Genomic DNA, 23,367 nt, shown 5'->3' on the forward strand with positions numbered 1-23,367 from the left:
ATCTGTCTTTGAAGTGAAGGTAGTAATCTCGTCACCACACCAGCACCTACTCGGAACACCACTCTGAATAGTGTTCCAAGTTAGTTGAGACGAACCAGAAGAAGAAAATTGACTCATAACTTGATTTTTTCACTTAGACAAAACGAAGGACAAGAGAGTGTGAGGTCGGAACGAAGCTGAAGCTGTCGGGTGTCGATGGAGAGAAGAAGAATGAAGAACACAACCGTAATTTCTAAGTTTCCCCAAATCGATTTGGGTTTAGTAGTCTGTTGCGTTTATTAGGGTTAAATTCGGGTTTAGAGACATTTGGTCGGGTTATGATACATATTTTATCACGAAAATTAGATATCTTTGTTTTGTATTTTTTAACCTTAAACTCGAAGGATAATGTGACTAATGACTATGCCTAGCCCGATTACTCCCCACTTAATCGCTAGGACCACCCTACCCGCCTCGATTAATGATTAATCCCCTAAAAAATCAATTACACGATTACTTTCCGCTTAATCCGATTACTTTCCGCCTAATCCAATTACTCTCTGCCTACTCTTACATATCCCGATTATTATTAGATTCCAAGTATAATTTTTTTTTTTATTTTTGTTATTCAATCATTTAAATTGGGAGTTTGTGATGTTTTACAATAACTTATGTTCAAACTTTAATAAAAATCATAAAAAATTATCTCAGGAATATAGTTTTATGTGTTTACTGTATTTATGAAAAAAATATTGGATTAATATGTTTTAAGAATATTAAAATAATCCTAAAACTAATCTCTGATTAATCTCTGATTAATCTCTGATTTTAATCCAATTTTCCAATTAATTGCTAAGTTCATACCAAACGCGTGACTATCAACTAGCAATTTTTCAAACAACAATGGTTATGAGTCATGACAACCAAGTGGATGCAGGTCATTATTTTATTTAAAGTTAATTATATTCAATGATTATGCTCGCTTGACCAAGTCTCATAATTAAGTCTCATGTTTTACCTTTTATATATGTCCGACTATTTTCAAGTAAATCAATAATATTCTGGAATGTAATTTTCTTCTAGTGGTTTCATATTTTTTAAGAAATCTGAAAATATAAAATTTTAATTCGTGTATCAACTATAATTCTTAAAGTTGTACAATTTACTACTTAAATGCAAATAAGTTTATTACTTTTATTTGTGTTATCGTGTGTTTGAGCATAGATAAAATTTCTTGTGGTCTTACTCGTTTTGAAATTGAGTCTCCGGGATTGGAACAATGTGAAAGGTAATAATATCGGCTCGGAGGCTAACCAAAATAAGAGATAGATATTTTTTTGACCATTTCTTGTAAGAAAATCTAGTTAGTTGAGTCTGACTAAGTCAATATGTTATAGGCTTATAGCTCTAAAGCTAAAGCCAGAGATTTGACACTTTTTGAGCATGTTTTCATATTTTGTTTTTCTCAATTTGACTAAAATTATATTAAGGTCTCCAAAAAAAAAAAAAATCTTTAATGCCTTTAAATACATATCCGCCTCTGAGTTAAAGAATATTTGCAAGAAATGAATAATCTAAACACAATTTGTTTAATTTACTTAAAAGACTAACTCGATTCATCTTTGAAACAAAAAGCACTAGTATATATATTGTAAAATCTATTTTGCTCGGTCAAGGTTGGAAGAAGTCAAACTCTAGGTGCCAAAATTAGCGAGTAGAATGATTGAGAGCATATTATATATAAGATGCAAGTGGTGGATCGTGGATCGTATATATATATAGGTTTGCTTATAAAACACAAAGAGGTCAAAATTCAAATTATGATTTCAGGAAAGAAAAAAGAAAAAGGACAAAAAGAGAAAGAGGATGGAGAAACAATTATATCCAAACATGGAAGCTGCTCACGTCGAACGAGGCATCGGAACACTAGACTCGTCGCCGGAAAAGGAGAAGGAAAAATCCCATAAGCATAGAGGACTATTTCACCTCCACCATCACTCAAAAGATGAGAAAGATGAAGACAAAAAGAAAGAAGGATCAAAGAGAGAGAAGATAGCTGCAGCAATGGTTGGTCTTGGAGCGACACTCAAGAAAGTTAAGCATCCGCGCCACCATGGAAGCGGTGGAAAAGAGGAACAAGAAGGAGCAGCAGAGGAAGAAGAAGTAGAAGAAGAAGAAGAGGAGGAGGAGGAAGATGATGGTGGAGATGAAGAAGAGGGAGGCAAGTTTAGTGCTTTCATTTCGATAATCGCCAAAGCATTTGAAGAATAGAAATTGTACATTAATTTGTTATTACTTTGTTGTATTTTGTTTATCCTAACTTGTTATCAAATTTAGTATTTGTAACGTTTCCCTCTTAGCAAACGTTAAAATGAGATTTTTAATTAAATGATTTATAAAATGGTATATAGTTTTATATATTATATTTGTTATATATTTCGAGTACTTGTAAAAGTAGTTTAAGATATAAAGTCCTATCTTTACTTGTGTGAAGATAAGAAATACATCTTACTGTCCTGATGTGGTTCGAAGTTTGAAGTTTCTAATATAATCATGAGGCTGACACAAAACAATATACCTATATAAATATATATAGTTGATTGTACATGGTTGACATTTTAGTCTACGTGTATATATGATGGGTTGATAATCAATTAGCTTATAAGGAGATATTAAATTACAAAATGGTGAAAAGTTTCATGATCTTTAATACTAGCTAGAATGTATTTATTACAAGATCAAACATATCACCAACGATTTGACCTAATGGTTGAACATCTTAGTTACCAAAAATGTAGGAAGGTCACAGGCTCGATTCATGTTAGGAGGGTTCTACTCTATAAAAAGAGTTAAATTATATGGTATGAGACTCGTCATAGAGAATATACGGATCCAGAATCTCCTAGTCATAAAAGAAAAAGAAAAGACAAATGACGGCTTGTCTTTTCTTGTGGTAGGAAAAGAAATTAGTTATAGCATAATATAGTCAAACTGGTTGATATGTTAGTCTTCATGTATAATTGATTGATCATATATACCAATATGTTTAATAAGATCTACAGATATATATTGATAAAATCAGTTTAAAGGCGGAAGATTTTAGGCAAGATTTGATGCAATGTATGCACATTTGTTGTCACATACCAGTATTGTGTGATCTAGAATTGGTATGCATAGATTAAGTGATTAACAAACAAACAAAAAAATTGATTCAACCAAAACAGTTCACATTTCACATTTACCATATTGTGATACTTAGCTTACATACTACTTGTACTTATCGTGAGCAGACTGATGGTGAGTTACTTTTAGATTTACATGAATGAACTAATTTACCAATGTGCATGCATTCTTAAATCCATCCATTAAGGCAAATCTTTAAATTTGAGGCGTATAAGAAATTTTCTCATGAATTAAAATTGATGTATTTGATGATTTGATAGCTCCATATAAATGTATATAATCATAACGTCTCGACTGTCACATGTTGTGGAGCCTAACATCTGTTCTCGACCACCCCCTTAAACGGTATATAGGTTATTTAAGAAAATTCTAAAAACTTGTCAATTGACTAATGTAGTAATTTCGTTTCTTATCTGTTTTGGTGTATAATGTATACTCCCTCCGTTTTCGAATAGTTGTCGTTTTAGAGAAATTTTTTTTGTTTTTAATTAGTTGTCGTTTTCAGTTTTCGATGCAAAATTTATTACTTTTTTATTTTTTATATTTATTTTTATTATGCAACTTGATTTACTATTGGTTAAATTATGTTTAGGTAGATAATTAATGATATTTTTATATTGAAAAACTAACGACATTAATAGTTTCTTAATTTGTGTGCATATAGTTAAAACGACAACTATTCGAAAACGGAGGGAGTATGTAAGCAAACAAATGTTCAATTAATTCTAGACGTGTTTTGTGTTTACCTAACTTGTCGTTGTGGTCATTTACTCGTCGTGAAATTAAGCCTTGGGTTTGGAACAATGTGAAAGGTAGAGCCAGTTCTTAATCCCAACCAGATTAGGTTGACTTCGAAATTTCATATACTTAACGACCGAGTTTTTATAAGTCCATTTTTGTTAGAAAATCGTGTTAATTTTAAATGGACAGAAAATCTCATTAGTTGAGTCGATTTAAATAATTCCTGAAGATTTGACTATTTTTATTTTTCCGTTCTTCAAAAATTGTTAATTGGTCTCAATAAAAAATTTTAAAAAAAATTGCTTGGAACCTTTGAATTTTCATTGCCGCCTTGAGTTGATAGAATGTTTGCAAGGAAAAAAACTAAAACTCAAAAAAAAAAAAAAAAGACCATTTGTTCTTCTTAAAAGTTAAAACACTAGCTAATTCAATTCATTTTTAAAACTAAGTAGCACTAGTTAATGTTGTAAATCAATTTTACTCGGTCAAGGTTGGATGAAGTCAAAGTCTTGGTGGCAAAATTAGGGAGTAGAATAATTGAGAGCACATTAATGTAACAAGATAATGGGGCCCTAATATATAGTTGATCAATAGTAAATGATGCAAGTGGTGGTTCATGGACCGTGTTTAATGTTTATATAAATATGCATAAAAACACAAAAGAGCTCAATTCACGATTTGAGAGAAAGAACTAAAAACATCAAGAAAAAAAAAGAGAGAAAGAGGATGGAGAAACAGTTACATGAATCCATGGAGGCTACTTATATCGAAAAAGGCATCGGAACACAAGACTCATCGCCGGAAAAGGAGAAGGAAAAATCCCATAAGCATAGAGGACTTTTCCATCTCCACCATCACTCAAAAGATGAGAAAGATGAAGACAAAAAGAAAGAAGGATCAAAGAGAGAGAAGATAGCTGCAGCAATGGTTGGTCTTGGAGCCACTCTTAAGAAGATTAAGCACGGAGGCGGTGGAAAAAAGAAAAAAAGAGGAGGAGGAGGAGAAGAGGAGGGAGGAGAAGAGGAGGGAGAAGAAGAAGAGGAGTCGTCATCGGAGGAGGAAGAAGAAGAAGGAGGTGATGGTGGGGATGAAGAAGAGGGAGGAGGCAAATTTAGTGCTTTCATTTCAATGATCGCCGAAGTCTTTGAAGAATGATAATTTCATTTGTGATCAGTTTGTTATCAGTTTTTTTTTTTCAAATTATAGCATTTGTAGTGTTTCATATGGTATGTTGAATTGAATAATAATTTTATCTATAATATTTTGATATGTATTTGGAAAAGGAACACAAGAAATATATATGGAGTCCTTCTTGTGGCAATGTATAAAAGAAATTAATATAGTATAAATAGGTGCATAGTTATTTTTAATATATAGTGCATATATAAATGCACCTTCGTGACGACCTGTTCGAATCTTCAGTACTAATTAGACAGCCTTTGTTTATGTTATTGGATTAGTCTAAGGATCTCAAGCTCAGAGTTTAGTTTTCTATGCTAATTAAAATATACTTTTATAGAGTTGATCGGTAAATTGGGAGTAAAATAGAGTTGATCGGTAAATTGGGAGTAAAAGTCTACTTTTGTAGGTCCTCAAGCTTCTAATCTAATTTTGGTTGGCATAAAGAATTTCTGGTTAATCGATCATATAGATGTGTACTTACATAACTGATTAAATCTGGTTGACATTTTAGTCTACATGTAATATTTTTGTTTTTTAAACAATGTTGATGGTATTTTTATCACCAAAATTCACTTATCTTTTTCGTATCAAATATTAAGATAACTCCACAATTAAGATAACTACAACGATTTAATGATATGTAGCCTACTTTCACTACAGGAAATGAAGGTATTCATAGCGTCCGAAAACCGCTATATAAAGCTACTATAGTGTTGGTGTCGGATCCCGCACCAGAAGTACGAGACCAACCAAAGATTGCCACGTAGTCAAGATAATGGCCCATAAAGGGCAAAACCCGTTGAGCCCATGAGCCAAAGAAACGGTCGAAATGGTTATCACCACTTCGAGAATCCGAAGTGACTGCACTGTGGTACGAGTTCGGTGTAGAGGACACGGGTAAGTCGGTTCAAGGAGACTTGGGCCGAAAAGGCGAGGCCCAAGAAGATCAGAGTCAACTCAAATTCAAACGTTGAGCATTAAAGTCGAAGAATCAAAACGGACGCATTTAAGAGGGAATAATTGTACTTAATTATTCATTTTAATGTCAATTCTCTATGTATAAATATGAAGGCTAATGGCCATGTAAAAGGGGATCTTCTTCTCAAGAAAGAAATATATAGCAATTTTTGTAGCAATTCATAAGCTTTTTACATATTCATTTTTTGTCCCTCAAGAATAATCTTTCCTACTTAATAAAATACTTGAGTGTGTGAATCCGACATCCACATTTTGGCGCCGTCTGTGGGGAGAGATTAGGATTCTTGAGTGGTCAGATTTTTTCCTTTATCACACTTCCGAGATAAGCAACAATGTCCGGAGGAGACACCGTTGAGACATCATTGGCTGAAACCCTCAAAGCTATGCAGCAAACCATGTCGGACATATCACAAAAGTTCTCGGATGTGGAAAAAGCCGTCGATACGTTGCAAACATCCCAGGTATCTCTTAGTCAAAACGTCAATACTATACAAACTCGTGTTCGCTCTTTAAGTGCAGGAAACCTTGTGGGAATCCGAAGAGGGATATTCAACTCGCCAAGTTCCGCTGCACGAAATGAAACCAGCGGACAAACAACTCCTGGTGCTACTAATAACGTGGCTCAGACGTTGGAAGAAGAGACGCAGCTCGGAGATGAAGAACAACTTGCAGCTCAATACGAGCAGGAGAACCTCGACCAGTTTGAGACCATGAGGAAGGTTAGCCAGGAATTAAAAGAAATGAAATCAAAATTTCATCAAGCTACAAGTTCGGAGCCAGACATCAATCGAGTCATTGAAGAGGCTAGGCGAACACCTTTCATCTCGCGAATTGCAAGTTTGAGGATCAAAGATTCCCGGAAACTCAAATTGGACCCTTACAGCGGATTGGAGGATCCAAAAAGCTATCTCGCAGCTTTTCTGATCGCTGCTGGAAGAGTCGAGTTGGATGAAGCTGATGAGGACGCTGGCTACTGCAAGCTTTTTTCGGAGAATCTATGTGGCCAAGCTCTAATGTGGTTTACCCAATTAGAGCCGGGTTCGATCAGCAATTTCGACGAACTATCAGCCGTATTCTTAAAGCAATACTCCATCCTTATGGATAAAAGCGTTTCGGATGCCGACCTTTGGAACTTATCGCAAGGATCTAATGAGTCGCTTCGATTTTTTATCACCAAATTCAAAGGAGTGCTATCAAAGCTCCCAAGAATCTCGCAGCAATCAGCTTTATCTGCCCTACGAAAAGGATTGCGACATGATTCAAGGTTTAAAGAAGACTTAATACTTCATAAACCAGACACAATTCAGGATGCACTCTTCCGCGCGAATAACTGGATGGAGGTAGAGGACGAAAAAGAAAGTTTTGCCAAAAGGAATAAACAAGAAAAGCCGGCAATCACCGTCCCTACCAAGAAGTTCGAGTCTAGGGAGAGCAAAGGACCAAGAAAATTTGGGTCGCAACCCTTCAACAGTACCGTCGGAAAGCAATTCCAAGGGAAAGGAAGATCAACACTTGGGTCCGTGATGAAAGTCTATATTGCGATATTCATAAAGTAACCGGGCATTTAACCAAGGATTGCAGCGTTCTTAAAAAGCACCTCGCAGAGCTTTGGGCCAGTGGAGATCTTTCCAAATTCGATATAAAAGATTTTGTGAAGGAATACCACGAAGCGAAGGAAAACTCCAAAGATCAAGATTCCAAAAGACCAAGGTTATCCAACGAGGAAGAACCAAGGAGTTCGAAGGGTAAGATCAATGTGATTCTAGGAGGTTCCAAGTTTTGCGGAGATTCGATAAGTTCCATCAAGAAACATAGACGAAATATCCTACTCAAAGCAAGCTTAAGCGAGGAAGTCGATTTTCAAGGTACATCAATATCATTTAATGAAGAAGAAACGCGGTACCTCGAAAGGCCGGATGATGATGCTCTAGTCATTACCCTTGACGTGGCTAATTTCGAAGTATCAAGGATCCTTATAGATACATGCAGTTCGGTCGATTTGATATTTTTAAGTACTCTAGAAAGAATGGGAATCAGCGGAGGAGACATAGTAGGACCCCCATCTCCGTTAGTTGCATTCACAAGCGAGTCAGCCATGTCTCTCGGAACAATCAAGCTACCGGTCCTTGCCAAGAAGGTATCGAAGATCGTGGACTTCGTCGTCTTCGATAAACCCGCAGCTTACAACATCATCCTTGGGACTCCCTGGATTTATCGAATGAAAGCAGTCCCCTCTACATACCATCAATGTATCAAATTTCCAACATCAAATGGGGTGGAAACAATTCGGGGAGATCAAGAAACTTCACGGACGTGTTACCTAGCTAGCCACCGTATGAAGATTCAATAGCAACTAACGAAGCCCGTAAAAGAGGGACTAAGAACAAAATTTCCTAGCGGGCAGAAGAAAGATGATGTAGTAATCGAAGTGGTGTTGGAAGAAGACAAGCCGGACCGGAAACTCGAATTGGAGCAACTCTGACTGGCCAAATAAAAGAAGCTTTGATCGAACTTTTAAAGAGAAACAAAACATCGTTTGCATGGTCAGCAGCAGACATGCCTGGTATAGATCCAAGTATAATTTGTCACGAGCTAAACGTAGATCCGAGCTTCAAGCCGGTGAAACAGAAAAGAAGAAAGCTCGGAGTGGAGCGAGCCAAAATAGTAAATGACGAAGTAGATAAACTTTTGAAGATAGGATCCATAAGAGAAGTACAATACCCGGAATGGATAGCAAACACTGTCGTCGTTAAAAAGAAGAACGGGAAAGATAGGGTTTGCATCGATTTCATAGACCTAAATAAAGCATGTCCCAAAGATAGTTTCCCGCTCCCACATATAGATCGACATGTAGAGTCCACCGCTGGGAACGAGTTGTTAACAGTCATGGATGCCTTCTCGGGTTATAATCAAATAATGATGAACCCCGAAGATCAAGAAAAGACGTCATTCATTACTGATAGAGGTATCTATTGTTACAAGGTAATGCCTTTTGGTTTGAAAAATGCAGGAGCAACTTACCAACGGTTGGTTAACAAGATGTTCCATAATCATCTCGGGAAAACAATGGAAGTCTACATAGATGATATGTTGGTTAAGTCGTTAAAGAAAAAGGATCACGTTAAGCATTTAGAGGAATGTTTTGATATTCTCAATAAATATCAAATGAAGCTGAACCCGGCGAAGTGCACATTTGGAGTCCCATCCGGAGAATTTCTTGGTTATATCATGACAGAAAGAGGAATCGAAGCCAATCCAAATCAAATCAACGCCTTTCTGAACATGCCCTCTCCAAGAAACTTCAAAGAAGTACAACGGTTGACTGGGCGGATTGCGGCTCTGAATCGTTTTATCTCGAGATCAACAGATAAGTCGTTGCCTTTCTACCAAATTCTAAAAGGGAACAAAGGATTCCTTTGGGACGAGAAGTGTGAAGAAGCTTTTGGGCAGCTTAAAGCATACTTAACCACTCCGCCTATATTGTCCAAACCAGAAGTGGATGAAAAACTTTATTTGTACGTGTCGGTTTCAAACCACGCAGTTAGTGGAGTCTTGGTTCGGGAAGACCGTGGGGAGCAGAAACCAATTTACTATGTGAGCAAGTCAATGACGGATCCAGAAACCAGATACACAATGATGGAAAAACTCGCACTCGCAGTGGTGATATCGGCTCGAAAGCTACGCCCGTACTTTCAATCCCATCCGGTTGAGGTATTAACCAACCAGCCACTCCGAACAATACTTCATAGTCCAAGCCAGTCCGGACGATTGGCGAAGTGGGCGGTGGAATTAAGCGAGTACGACATAGAGTTCAAAAGCCGGATCAGTATGAAGGCTCAGGTCTTAGCAGATTTCCTGACCGAACTACCAATACCTGGAACGATAGAACAACCGGAGAACCAAACTTGGAAATTACACGTAGATGGGTCTTCAACAAAACAAGGATCCGGAGTGGGAATCAAGTTGGAGTCTCCGACGTCAGAAATTCTAGAACAATCATTCCGGTTGTTATTCAATGCCTCCAATAACGAGGCAGAATACGAAGCCCTGATTGCCGGACTTTGATTAGCACAAGGAGTTGGAGCTAAGGAAATATTGGCTTATTGCGATTCGCAATTAGTAGTTAACCAATTTAATGGAGACTATGAAGCCAAAGATTCAAGAATGGAAGCGTACCTCGAAGTGGTAAAAGATTTATCTAAAAATTTCTCGAAATTTGAATTAATCCGCATACCTCGAGGAGAGAATACAACTGCGGACGCCCTTGCCGCATTGGCGTCAACATCAGATCCTGAGTTAAAAAGAGTTATTCCAGTGGAATGCATTTCGGAGCGAAGCATTCAAGACAACAAAGAAACCCTCGTCATTACAAGGTCTCGAGCGGCGGCACACGACCGTGGCGAACCAGAGATCGAACCGCCACCCAACAAACGGAGGAAGTCAAGAGGATCAGATACATCTAACAAGGGACCCGTTGTCTTAGCTGAAGATGTGAGTTCAGAAACGGTATTAGAAACTGAATCGTTAATCGAGGAGGATGCTCTCGAACCAAACGAACATCCCGAGCCAGAGCCACGAGTATTTCACAAGGTTGACCAAATTCCGGCTAAAGACTGGGGGGCTGACTGGAGGGAGCCAATCAAGCACTACATCATGACAGGTGAGCTCCCAAAGAATAAATGGCAGGCCAGGAAAATGAAAGTCGTTAGCGCGAAATTTTGTCTGTCAAAGGATGCGTTATATAGACGAGGTGTCTTACCTATTATGCATTTTTGGGCCCGAAGTCGAAATCGTCATGAGCGAGGTGCATGAAGGATTATGTGGGAGTCATTCATCAGGAAGAGCTATGGCTTTTAAAATTAAAAGAATGGGGTATTTTTGGCCCACTATGATCACAGATTGTGTTAAGTTCGCCCAAAGATGCAAGCGCTGTCAACTCCATGCACCATTGATCCATCAACCGTCGGAATTATTCTCCTCCATTTCCGCCCCATACCCATTTATAAGGTGGTCAATGGACATCATTGGACCATTACACAAATCAACTCGAGGTGTACAGTACCTCTTAATCCTTACGGACTACTTTTCAAAATGGATTGAAGCTGAGGCATATGTTAGTATCAAGGATTCGGCGGTGAAGACCTTTATTTGGAAAAACATTATATGTCGACATGGAGTTCCATACGAAATAGTCACTGATAATGGACCACAATTCATTTCACACGAGTTTGATGCCTTTTGTGCGGACTGGGGAATCAAAGTTAGTTATTCTACTCCACGATATCCGCAAGGAAACGGTCAAGCTGAAGCCGCAAACAAGACAATATTAAGCAATCTCAAGAAACGCTTAAGTCATCTAAAAGGAGGATGGTATAAAGAACTTCAACCCGTCCTGTGGGCCTATCGTACAACCCCTCGGTGGCCTACTGGAGAAACTCCATTTTCTTTGGTTTATGGCATGGAGGCGGTAGTACCAGCTGAACTCAATGTGCCCGGACTTCGTCGAACAGAAGCACCGTTAAATGAGGAAGGAAATTCAGCAATGCTTAACGATTCACTAGATACCATAAATGAAAGGCGTGATCAAGCTCTAATTCAGATTCAGAATTACCAACAGGCAGCAGCCCGGTATTACAACTCTAAGGTTAAAAGTAGGCCGTTCTTCGTGGGAGATTATGTATTAAGGCGCGTCTTTGACAATAAAAAAGAAGAAGGCGCCGGCAAACTCGGTATTAATTGGGAAGGACCTTACATTATTACCGAAGTAGTTCGGAACGGTGTTTATAGGTTGAAAGACTTAGAAGACAATCCAGTCAAGCGACCTTGGAATGTGATCAACCTAAAGAAGTTTTATGTTTAAAGCTACATGCATTGTTTATGTACATGAACTACGATGTGGCTTGATCCCGAAATGGGTACGTAGGCAGCTTGGAAACAAGTTCAGCTATTAATAAAAATTTGTTTTATTTCTTTATTAAAGGATAAGGGTTCGACTTTGCGAACAAGTGAAGCAAATAAAAGGTTCGGCTAAGCGAACATACAAGAAATTGGGAATAGAACGTTTATTCAAAAGACGGAATTTCCCTCATCGTACACTTCGGACTATGAAAATCTTGTTGACGAGCAAAACACTTCAACTCTTTGACCAGCAAGATCGAGGATTGGCATCATGCAGTCTGGAATTCGAGCAAAGTCAGAGATTCCAAGTTCAATCCACTCTCCGGGGTGAGATTCAAGGATATGGAGATTTTTTGACACCGTAGTAAGCCTGCGTTGCATCCGGTTAATCCTCTTCCGAAGTCTCCTCTTTTCCAACATAAGCCTCCGATGTTGAAGCTCGAGTGCCTCTATGAACGCCGTCGCTGTTCCTTGGTCTCTGATTGGGAGATCCCTGATCAAAGCACATGGGGCTCGGATCTGAGATCTTAATAAGCCGCGAGGTGGAGGAGGCTGCCTGTTTGGCTCATTTGGAACATCTTCGCTCATCATTCCGATTCTGGAGAAGTCAGGCATAGATTCTGAACAGCGAAGATTGAACTCCATACCTGCTAAAATAAAAAGAGTGGTGAGGAGTAAAGGGAAATTGAAACTATAATTTATAGGAACCCCATATCCTTAGCAAGCTGCAGATTCTATCCAAAGAATGGAGTGATTCGCGGAGAAATTTATGCCCTCGAGCAGATCCTGCATTAAAAGACGCATCTCCGAGATATTTGAAAAGAAAGGAAAGTTGCGAATGTTTCCATAAATAAAAAGGGGCCGAAGCCCATTACGAGTTTAAAGTAAGTAAAGAAGTTAGAGGACATTTATGGAAGAGGCTCAGGAACAGGCTCCTTCATCGCCGGTTTAGTCTTCGAAGTGGACGCCTTGTTTTTGGCATCCACTTCGGGATGATCCCGAACGCGTTTCCGATAGGTGCTGGCTTCCTCTTCGTCTTCTTCTTCGCTGTCAGATGGAACGGCGCAGATGGGAGCGTTCACGGGACCCGGGAGTCCTCTAGTGCGGAGATACATCCAAAGCATCTTCGGGATCGCAGCAACGGAGTCGAAGTTCCGCCACTCCCATTGAAAGGGGTCACTTTCCAAGGCTCGTATCTTCCTCTCCACCCGAGCGATGCGAGCCTCGAGCGTCTGCCTTTTGAGTCCCAGCCGCTGCCTCTCTTCACATAAGCGACGGTGCTTGTCGGCAACCTAACATAAAAATGAGTGAATAAGACGAAACAAGAAGTTTTTAAATCAAGAACTTTAAATATTTACCTTGTCAATAAAATCGCAAGCCTCTTTCTTCTCCTTTGAAGGAAAGTGAAAGACGGCGTGAGGGAAGAGAACTCCGGCCGGTTCAAAGCCGTCGCCGGACAAGAAAAGTGGGCTGCCGGGATCGATGGGGGCTACTTTTTCGTTTTCCATTCTCGAAATATTTCTCAAGTAAGATTCTAAAATCGTGTTTAAATAAAGCTTAGAAGTAGGTAAGCCTTTATTTATAATGATTCAGGGTTTGTCTTGGAACCATAAATCCAATAATGATAGTGTGTCCGAGTGGTTTAAACCATTTTTGGAAAATCGAGAAAAGGCAGTAATTGCATTATAAGACGAGCCGTTTTCCTTACTTATAAGAAGGGAAAGCGCAACCGTCGCATTAACTACGAAAGTTTCTAAGGCCCAAGCCCAATAATTTTATCGAGTTGACTAAACCCGAAGTGGGGAACTCGCTTTAAGCCGAGCTCAGTTCTCGCATTCTAAAGAGAAAGGTCTGATCAACCTAAAAATCTCAAAAGCATAACCACAAGGCCACAAAAGGTTAAAAGCGAACTTTGCAAACCCGCATATAATTTTAACCAAACCCCCTTGGGTCATAACCTAGAAAGGTTTAAAAGCCTCCTCAGGCAAATATTTTGTTCAAAAGAAAATAATAAAGCCTTCTTAGGCAAAGACAAGTTCGAAATTTAGTTTTAAAATAAATGGGACAATTCCCAATTTAAAGTGGACGCAGCCACTACGGAGTAATATCCACCTCGGACCCCGGCTCAGCAACCGAAGTTTCGTTCACCTCCTTAGCTGGTGTTTGGTCGGATGGAGCTCTTGGTCCGCCCTCTACATTACAACCATCCTCCGGAGTGACCGCCGGTGTCGCAGGTACTTCGGGTGGGATAACATCCTCCGCCTCACTTGAACCTGGGAAGGACAGACCCAGTCAACTTGTTTTTTAAAAAAAAATACATAAGGTGAGGAAAAGGTAGTAAATGTCAGGAACCAAGCATTACCTGCCCAGTCTAGACCTGATTCACTTATAGGAGGCGATTCAGTGAAGAATTCCTCGAAGTCCCGAGGGTTGAAGGTCGAAGTAGGAAGACCTGCCAAACGACTCCGCTTTTCAGAAAGATTAGCCGACAGTTCGGTCCTTTCTTGCTCCTCGGAGAAATCTGTATCATGGATTTGATCCAGCAGGATCAGGTTGCTCTCGTGCTCCTTGATGTCTGATTCCAAATCAGACCTAGCCTTCTCAGTCTGCATGAATCGGATGGCCCCTTGGATCAACTCCATCCCGCGTCCCTTAACCTCCTTTCTGGCTTTTGATGCCGACCTCGCCAACTCGGAGTCACGCAATTTGGCGATCGCCTTGTACTTCGCGTTAAGCTCGATAAGTTGGTTGTTCAGGGAATCAGCGTTTGATTCGGATTCTTGAAGCCTACCCTGAACACCAGAAAACTCTTCCTGGAGCTTGAAGTTCTGGTCGTACTGGCCCTGCAGCTCCCCCTTAATCTTCGCCAGTTCGGATGTTAGATTGTCGACCTTGTCTTCGAGTTCGTGTTTGGAGCCGGTAGAAGAGCTTAACTCAGCCTCAAGAGCATAAAGTTTTTTCTTCCACGCGTCAATCTCCTTTTCCCGACCAAGGACCAGCCCTTCATAGTGTTCGATCATGTCGTTAAGTTCGCCGTGAGCCTGGTATTATACATAAACCCGGGATGGCGAGTCAGTTTGCTGAATAGCAATGCAATAAAAAAATAAATTAAAACTAAACTAACCCGGGATGAATGATGAGCATAAAGCAAATAGCGTTCACGGATCGCAGGGTGCCACTTGTTGAAGTCTGGCAAGATCGAACCCGATCGGGTCTTGAAGCACCGGAAAACGTTGCCTTCCTTCTCCATAGCTGCGAAGGAAGAAGAGTCGTAAAAACCGGAATCTTAATGGAAATAGAACGTCGAAGACTGTATGAATCACCAAACCTGAAAGCGATTTGACTTGAGGAACAAGAGCAGGTTTTAACCCCGAAGAAGCATCTCGAGGTTCAGAATCTCCCTTTTTTGGAGATGCGCTCCGGGCAGTCTTTCCACTATCAGGCTGGGAAGAGGAAGACATATCAACCGGTCGTGGAGGACCCATTGGTTCCGTAGGAGGAGATGATCGAGGTGAACTATCAGTCCGGGCCCTTGACTTTTCCCTTTGCGGGGAAGAATCACTGCAAGAGGACTTGTCTCTCTTCCGGCGAACCAAGTTCTTAATTGGTTCGTTGCTAAAATCATCTCGGGGAGGACGAGGTAAATCACGGCGAGGAGATCGGTCCCTCCGAGGAGAATGTGAATCATGACGTCCGCGACGAGGAGTTAATCTGAAAGAAGCAACGGATCTGGCCCCTTCGGCGCTGCCATCATCAACCAGCAGGGTCCTACTGTAGTCCCTCTTGTCTATAGAAGTCGCGAGAAACTTTTTCTTCTCCTCGCAAGCCTCAGCCATCGGCTTGGAAAGCATCTTACGCTTGGCCGCAAGAGCCCGAGATGACATCCCCTGAATTGAGGGAGGAGGCGGAATTTGGTGAAGATGACCAGGTGGACTCATCCTGAGTCTGTGGTTAGCTTCTAGGAATCGTTCAAGAGTGAAAGAATTCCAAAGGGTTTCCCCTTCAAGAATTATTTTGAAGAATTCGATGAATTCTTCAGATGGGAGAGTGGAAGCGACGAAAGCTGCGAAATGAAACAACGGTGTTAGTCAATAAAGATAAAGAAACAACTGGGAAAGACACGGGCGACCTAATCTCTACCGGGTTTTGCGGACCACTTCGAAGGGAGAAAATCTGCAAGATTTCCAATCGAAGCGGGAGTTTTCTTAATCAGAAACCAAGAATGATGCCAATTTTCATCCTTGTTCGGAAGATGCGAAATGATGTTCCTGTTGGCATTAGGATATGCTGAGAAATACCCCGTTTTCTTCGATGAACTTCTCACGCTTAGAAGCTCATTTAGTTCAGTAACTCCGACAACGTAACCGGCCTCCGGCGCGATTGTTATAATTCCAAGAATAGTACGGAGAAGGTTGGGAGTTAATTGAGGAAGAGCGATTTCAAGAGCCGCTAGGTATAGAACTAGGGCTTCGGGAAGAGGAAAGGTCAGCCCGCAACCCTTAAAATAGATCTCGTATACACAGAAATAGCCGTCGCGATGGTTTTCTGGGGACTCCGTAGGATCAGCTATCTGCGCCTCTGCTATAATTCCCGGTGGGATTCGGCAGAGCTCTTTCAATCGTTCAAGGGACTGAAGGGTGCAGGTGGATCTATAGTGCGGACCGGCAATATCGTTAGGGCGGGTGCACTCGTCATTGCTAGAACGCCTCTCATCAAAAGACGGAGATTCGGGTCTATCGGAATCGGAAGTCATTGGGAAGAAAGGAAAATTCAAGATCCGGCGAAGAGAGGTTTTTGTGAAGGAAAGTAGAGAGAGTTTTTGATTAAAGCACAAAAGTAAAAGAAGAGAGTAATGGTGAAAAGAAGTTACCTCAAGCTAATGATGAAACCGCCTCGGAAGTCGTGTGGGACGTGGGAAGGTTTTTCCCGTTTTAATAGTAATTAATCAATATACGGTCATAATGATGACAGATGTCACTCGGTTAAAAATGGCTAGTGCCGAAATTAAAGGAGTGATGAGATTTTCGGCGGAAAATCAGAAAGATTCTCGAGCGCAATCTTTGGCCACTTGAGCATTTAAAGTCCTCCGAATTGGAATAGCACTTCGAAGAACTTGGGGGGCTAATTGTTGGTGTCGGATCCCGCACCAGAAGTACGAGACCAACCAAAGATTGCCACGTAGTCAAGATAATGGCCCATAAAGGGCAAAACCCGTTGAGCCCATGAGCCAAAGGAACGGTCGAAATGGTTATCACCACTTCGAGAATCCGAAGTGACTGCACTGTGGTACGAGTTCGGTGTAGAGGACACGGGTAAGTCAGTTCGAGGAGACTTGGGCCGAGAAGGCGAGGCCCAAGAAGATCAGAGTCAACTCAAATTCAAACGTTGAGCATTAAAGTCGAAGAATCAAAACGGACGCATTTAAGAGGGAATAATTGTACTTAATTATTCATTTTAATGTCAATTCTCTATGTATAAATATGAAGGCTAATGGCCATGTAAAAGGGGATCTTCTTCTCAAGAAAGAAATATATAGCAATTTTTGTAGCAATTCATAAGCTTTTTACATATTCATTTTTTGTCCCTCAAGAATAATCTTTCCTACTTAATAAAATACTTGAGTGTGTGAATCCGACATCCACATATAGCGTTATTAGAAACGCTGTATCTCCGCCCGTTATAATAGGTCTGATACTTTATATAGCGGTTGTTTCTTATGCTATGGTATATTTTTAATACATAGCGGTTTTGTAAACGCAATATTTAAGTTTACAATAGCGGTTGTTGTTTGCTATATATATAGTTAATTATTCTATTATGAATTACAATAGCAGTTAATATATGGTTATAGATAGCGTTTTCTTACGTATAGTTTTATATAGATAGCATTCGTATGAAAGTATTAAATACGTATAATTTTGTATAGATAGCGTTTTTGTAGAAGTAAAATACGTAAATTTTTATACGTATATTTGTAGAAGTATAATATACGTATAATTTCCGATACGTATATACAAGATTTTAAAAGGTATATACAGTATTTTGTACATATAAAATTATACATTTTATACAAATGATGCATTGTACAAAAGAGTATTTTTATACGTATTTTTATACTCATTTTTTTACAAAAAAATAAATAAGAAAATACATAAAATTTGTTTATTAACAAAAAATAAAATAAGAAAATACATAAAATTTGTCTCTTTAGCCTCTACACCTTTCCACTTCCATTATAGTTTTCCTCCACTTCCATTGTAAACCGAAACATCGTAAATTCACAAAATGGTGAAACGACTTTGAGACTTTTTGTTTCCGGATCCATAGCAAAAACTCCATATCCCGACAATGCCAATCTTCTTGCAATTCCTGCAAAATCAAGCTAGTTAGCAATCAAACAAGCCTCATTTTAACATACAAACCATTTGCTATTTATGAAAAATAAACAAACATGCCTTCGAAGAAAAACGTGCAAGTATCTCCATAACCATGGCAGAAACAAACCAAAGCTCTAGGCCTAGAAGCTTCAGGAAGCCAGCTTTTGGAGAAGATCTCAACTCCTCTCGAATTCACCTCATAAGACTACATAAACCAGAGATCATTACAAACAAGACAGTTGCTTCAAGCTATAAACTAACTTTGATTAAGGAAAAATTGAATTAAAACCTAATCCTTGTCTTCTTTTACCTCCTTTGTCTTAATCCCAGTCTCTGGTGTCTGCAACATCACGAAAAACCAACACTTTTAATAAAAAACCACACATCTCAAACAAAGCTGAAGCAGATTGGTCTAAAGTCTCAACCTTTCTAATACTCACTTCAATTGGAAAGGACAAACAAACAAAAAGACTTAACAATCTACCGATTCATTCAATTTCGGATGTTTAAAAATCAACAAATCTGGATTCCAAATAAGAATAAAGCTCAAACTAATCTGGATTCCAAATAAGAATCAAGCTCAAACTAATCTGGAGTTCAAATAAATGTTGTTAATTTGACTACTCAGGCTAATTAAAATCACCATTTTCATGTCTAAACAATAGCAGTATTAATCAATTTAAGAATCGATAAAGCGAGATATGAGGAAAAAGGGAGAAGCATATAACTCTATCGAGAAGGTGATATCTGTTGATGTTTGTCTCAGGAAGAGAAGGTGAGAAAGCTAGGGTTTTTACTGTCAAACAAATAAACAAGTGTTAGATTCAGTTGAACAAAACTCTTATAATGGTATCAAAAGAAACACATAAACAATTTGTTAGATTCGACAGACCATTCTTATTCTTCGTCTTCTGCTTTGGTTCTCTCATATTCGAGTCAGACATGGCAATGAATTTGAGGTTTGAAGAAGTAGGATGAGAGAATTTTTTTCTGAATCAGCGAAGAGAAGACCTAATCTGAATCAATTTTGTTGTGAATTTTGTTCTCAGTCGAGGAAAGGAAGAAAGGGTTGAAGAGAATCTCGCCCCAGAGCGATGAACGGATGAGATTAAAGGAAGAAAGGGTTGGGCGATGAACGGATGAGATTACCTTAAACATGCAGCCGCCAAAGCATTTGAAAGGCTGAGATGTCGCCACGTCATGTATCCGAGTGAAACATTATGATTGGATAGAGTAAATTGATCAGGTATTAGATCAGATAAATGGCTGAGATCTCGCCACATCAGCAATCCGAGTGAAACATTATGATTGGCTTATTTTGTTTATAGACATAAAAATGTGTTTTTACAATTTATATAATTTTAAAAAATTATATATTGATGAATTAATATGTTTATGATTTATTTACATGATTAGATAATTTTTTCGCAATTTAAAAAAAATATTTTGCAATGTTTTTAGAAATTTGAAGGTAACACATATGATTCCCTTATAATACATGCACACTAACCTTTTTATTGTGTAAATCATATTGTTGAAATACATTAATGATGTTATAATTAAAAAAATGATTGAATTCATTTCTGTTATAATAGTATACTTTATATCATTAATATTAGCTACTATTTAAAACCCTAAACCCTAAACCCTAAACCCTATACCCTATACCCTAAACTATTTTAAAAAATGAATATTATTTATGTTATCATTTGTTATAATTAATATTATTACTATTTGAAACAAATATAATCCAAAAACCTAAACCATACATTTCATACCCTAAACCCTAAACCCTATACCCTAAATATTATAATTAAATATTTATGTCTTTTTGAGCTATTGGGTTATATTTGTTTTTATTTACTTTTATTTTTTAACTTTTTTTTATAAAATTCGAAAATCATTTAAAAAATCTTTAAAATCTTTAAAATCATTTCCAATTAAAATGTTTTAAATATGTGTTTTTGTTTTTAATATATGTTTGCCAAGAGATAACATATAATTAGTAACATGAGAAAACAAAGTCAAGTGCATGTAATAAAAGAAAACACAAAGTGTTTGACAGTTGAAACAACAAATTGTTGGACACTTAAAACAACAAATTGTTCGACACTTGAAACAACAAATTGTTCGACATAAAGGACAAAACACAAATTGTTCAGAGATAGACTATCTTGTCATTAGGCCAAGCAACGGTTGTGCCTTGTGCATCTGCTATGATTTGCACTTCTGAGGAAGGCCTCCACACTTTAGCATTATCAATCAATGAAACAACAACCCAGACCTTCGTAGCATTTGGTCCTAAGGGTCTGTTATGGACTTTGTCTGCAGGATCAGTTGAACACACTCGGCCCTCTGCAACAGTTTTTCCAGGATTTTTGCAATCCAAGAGGAAGCACTTCTTGTTTTTCCCATTGCTGGAACCAGAGTTTGAACTTCCATTCTACCACATCAATAACACAATCATAACACAGTCATCAGAAATTCATCATTAAAATGAAAAACAAATCATAGCAACATCAATACTTACCCCAGGCGAGTTTCTCACTGAAGGCACCTCTGCATTCTGACTGATGCGTTTCATCTTAGTAAGTGGCCATTGGATTTCTCTATTCATTGCATCAGCCATCACATGTAATTCAGGCTTCACAGGTCTTCCATCCTTATGAGTATGTCCTTCTATCCATATCTTACTTCTAGTAACCTTAGAAGGGTCTGAACTCTTCTTTTTCTACAAGCAGTCCTAATATGAGTAACATGACTTATGCTTCTTATATAACTAAAGAGAAACAGAATTTACCATCTCTTCTCCCAGACGAAACATTCCTTTGCGGCTAGTTGTCTGTGGAATCTGAGAATTTCTCAGCTTCCTCATTATTTCACTTTTCTCCTGCAAAATTAATCCACAACGATATCCACATTTACTATATATGTATAGAAAATACATGTATCAAAGACATAAACAAACAAAAAATCAAGACTGCACCTTAGATTTTGTACTAAGCTTGCTCTTCACCCATTTATTCCATTGGGTTACAGATGGGATGTTGCTTGGTTTAAGCGCTAATCGTTCTGCGTGACTGCTCGCAGCTCGAACTTCGCCCACAAGAATAGATTTAGCTGACCTCCATATACAATTCATCTGCTTAAAAAGAGAATATTTTTGCCACTCTTCCTGTACTTTAAACCTCCCCTACAACAATTGTGAGGTTAAATGACAGTACCTTTTTTGGATAATTAGACATATACTTATAATACACTATACCTGAATTTCCTCCCACATTATGTCCTTTGTTTGTTGATCGAGTTTTCTCCAGTCATTGAGTAGTACAGAAACATGCTCTTTCACCAAAACACCAAGAAACGATGAAAGTGTAGTTGAGCCAGCTCCAGAATGTTCACCAAGACATGAAAAATCCACCTCAAGCTTGGCATCCTCGTCTTTAGCCAGTTTACGCATCCTGGTCTTGCCCCTTGTTCTCTTGGTGGTCTTGGCTGAGTCTCCTCCATTCGAAGCATTTACAGTGTCACCTTCAATAGACTGGGGAGCAACTTGTGTATCATCTCCAGCATTCTCTTTGTCACATTCAGTAGACTCTACAGGCAGTTCTTCTGCATCTTCCTCTTCTCCTTCAGATTCTACAGGCATGTCTTCTGCAGCTTCCTTTTCTCCTTGAGATTCTACAGGCATGTCTTCTGCAGCTTCCTTTTCTCCTTCAGATTCTACAGGCATGTCTTCTGCAGCTTCCTTTTCTCCTTCAGATTCTACAACCTCTTCTTCCTCATCTACTATTCTCCCTTCATCCATTTGCACAGTATCATCTTTTCCTCTTTCATCCATTTCTTTCTCTTTCTCTTTGTGACTTTCATCAACTACTTGTTCCTCAACCTGATTAGCTGACTTTTCTTTAACCAACTTTTCAACACTCTTTTTCTTTGGCTTCTTGGTGATTTTCTTGGTAACAAGAGAACTCCAGCCTTTTCCCGCCTGCCGGTTGCTGCGGCGGAGATTTTCTCCTCCTCTCGTAGTAACCATGACTTCCTGCAACACAACAACACAAATTATACCATAAAAAGCTGTAGCCAATTCCCTAGCTTGTACTTTGATATTAATCTTCCACTATAACTCCATCACAGTCATCCCTAACACAGTAACTCTCATCATCAGATGACTGATTCTCCAAATCTTCAAGTTGCTGGTCATACACTGGTGCTGTGACAAACTCTTCCTCTGTATCTAACTCATGATATCCTCTTGGTGGCGCCCTCATGACTACATACCAAGGAGAGGATTCATCCTCTCTAGAGTAAAACACTTGTTTTGCTTGTGATGCCAATATGTATGGATCACGGAGAAACGCCGTCTGGCTAAGATGGAGGTTTACAAGAGTGAATCCTTCTTCTTCTTTCACACCATTCCCTGTGTTTGCCCAACTGCATTTGAAAAGGGGAACATGGAACATGTGGTAGTCAACAAGAATGATCTCCCTGATCACTCCATAGTATGTAACTACGTCAGCCCTTTGGTTACTATCTCGTGCACTAGCTCTACATATAGAAAATGCTTCATATGTCACTCCACTGTTCTGAGTCTCCCGCTTAACATCATCAGTATGGAATCGAATTCCATTTATGACAAAACCCTTATGGCTTTGAGCAATATGTCTTGGTCCAAATGCCAGCCACCTCAGCTTCTTAGAGTGAGCCTCTGAGTTAAAAGGTATCTACAAATTGAAATTACAGAATTAGTTAAAACCAAAATGAAGATAAGTAAAGTAAAGGAAACTTAAGCACTAAAGTATAGAAAAAAAAGTCAGACCTTTTCTTTTATCCACTGTGCAAACCTTTCTGTATGCAATTTCCATAGTACATTTTCATTTCTTTCACACCGGACATCATTAGCTTGCAATTCTTCTAAATGCATCCTGTTTATAAAGATTCAGCTCTACAGTTTCATGTATATAAATTTTCATAAAGATATAAGTTATAAACATAATTTTACTTACTCAACATAGGGCTCCATAAGTGA

The 23,367-nt window shown here is 38.8% G+C and overlaps 5 protein-coding genes across 5 annotated transcripts; 2 read left to right on the forward strand and 3 right to left on the reverse strand.

Annotated features, from left to right (window-relative positions):
- The first annotated feature begins 1,498 nt into the window (after nt 1-1,498).
- LOC9308385 (major centromere autoantigen B) lies at nt 1,499-2,397 on the forward strand. Its single transcript, XM_021022975.1, has one exon. It carries the CDS (start codon nt 1,846-1,848, stop codon nt 2,248-2,250), a length of 405 nt encoding a protein of 134 aa, XP_020878634.1. The 5' UTR covers nt 1,499-1,845; the 3' UTR covers nt 2,251-2,397.
- Nucleotides 2,398-4,540: 2,143 nt separating this feature from the next.
- LOC9308386 (neurofilament medium polypeptide) lies at nt 4,541-5,163 on the forward strand. Its single transcript, XM_002872271.2, has one exon. The coding sequence runs from the start codon at nt 4,630-4,632 to the stop codon at nt 5,056-5,058; it is 429 nt and encodes a 142-aa protein (XP_002872317.2). The 5' UTR covers nt 4,541-4,629; the 3' UTR covers nt 5,059-5,163.
- A 12,954-nt stretch (nt 5,164-18,117) lies between these two features.
- Nucleotides 18,118-18,713, reverse strand: LOC9308387. Its single transcript, XM_002874384.2, has 3 exons — nt 18,649-18,713; nt 18,417-18,543; nt 18,118-18,330 (listed from the first exon to the last, which is right to left on the reverse strand). The coding sequence occupies exons 1-3, from the start codon at nt 18,685-18,687 to the stop codon at nt 18,176-18,178; spliced, it is 321 nt and encodes a 106-aa protein (XP_002874430.2). The 5' UTR covers nt 18,688-18,713; the 3' UTR covers nt 18,118-18,175.
- Nucleotides 18,714-20,318: 1,605 nt separating this feature from the next.
- LOC110227839 lies at nt 20,319-20,969 on the reverse strand. Its single transcript, XM_021023617.1, has 2 exons — nt 20,869-20,969; nt 20,319-20,781 (listed from the first exon to the last, which is right to left on the reverse strand). The coding sequence occupies exons 1-2, from the start codon at nt 20,965-20,967 to the stop codon at nt 20,497-20,499; spliced, it is 384 nt and encodes a 127-aa protein (XP_020879276.1). The 5' UTR covers nt 20,968-20,969; the 3' UTR covers nt 20,319-20,496.
- Nucleotides 20,970-21,009: 40 nt separating this feature from the next.
- LOC110227785 (zinc finger CCCH domain-containing protein 13-like) lies at nt 21,010-22,599 on the reverse strand. The gene is made up of 2 exons (XM_021023378.1): nt 21,604-22,599; nt 21,010-21,531 (listed from the first exon to the last, which is right to left on the reverse strand). Exons 1-2 carry the CDS (start codon nt 22,372-22,374, stop codon nt 21,313-21,315), a joined length of 990 nt encoding a protein of 329 aa, XP_020879037.1. The 5' UTR covers nt 22,375-22,599; the 3' UTR covers nt 21,010-21,312.
- Nucleotides 22,600-23,367: the final 768 nt, after the last annotated feature.

This window comes from Arabidopsis lyrata, assembly GCF_000004255.2.
Source record: "Arabidopsis lyrata subsp. lyrata unplaced genomic scaffold ARALYscaffold_6, whole genome shotgun sequence".
Taxonomy (NCBI): Eukaryota; Viridiplantae; Streptophyta; class Magnoliopsida; order Brassicales; family Brassicaceae; genus Arabidopsis; species Arabidopsis lyrata.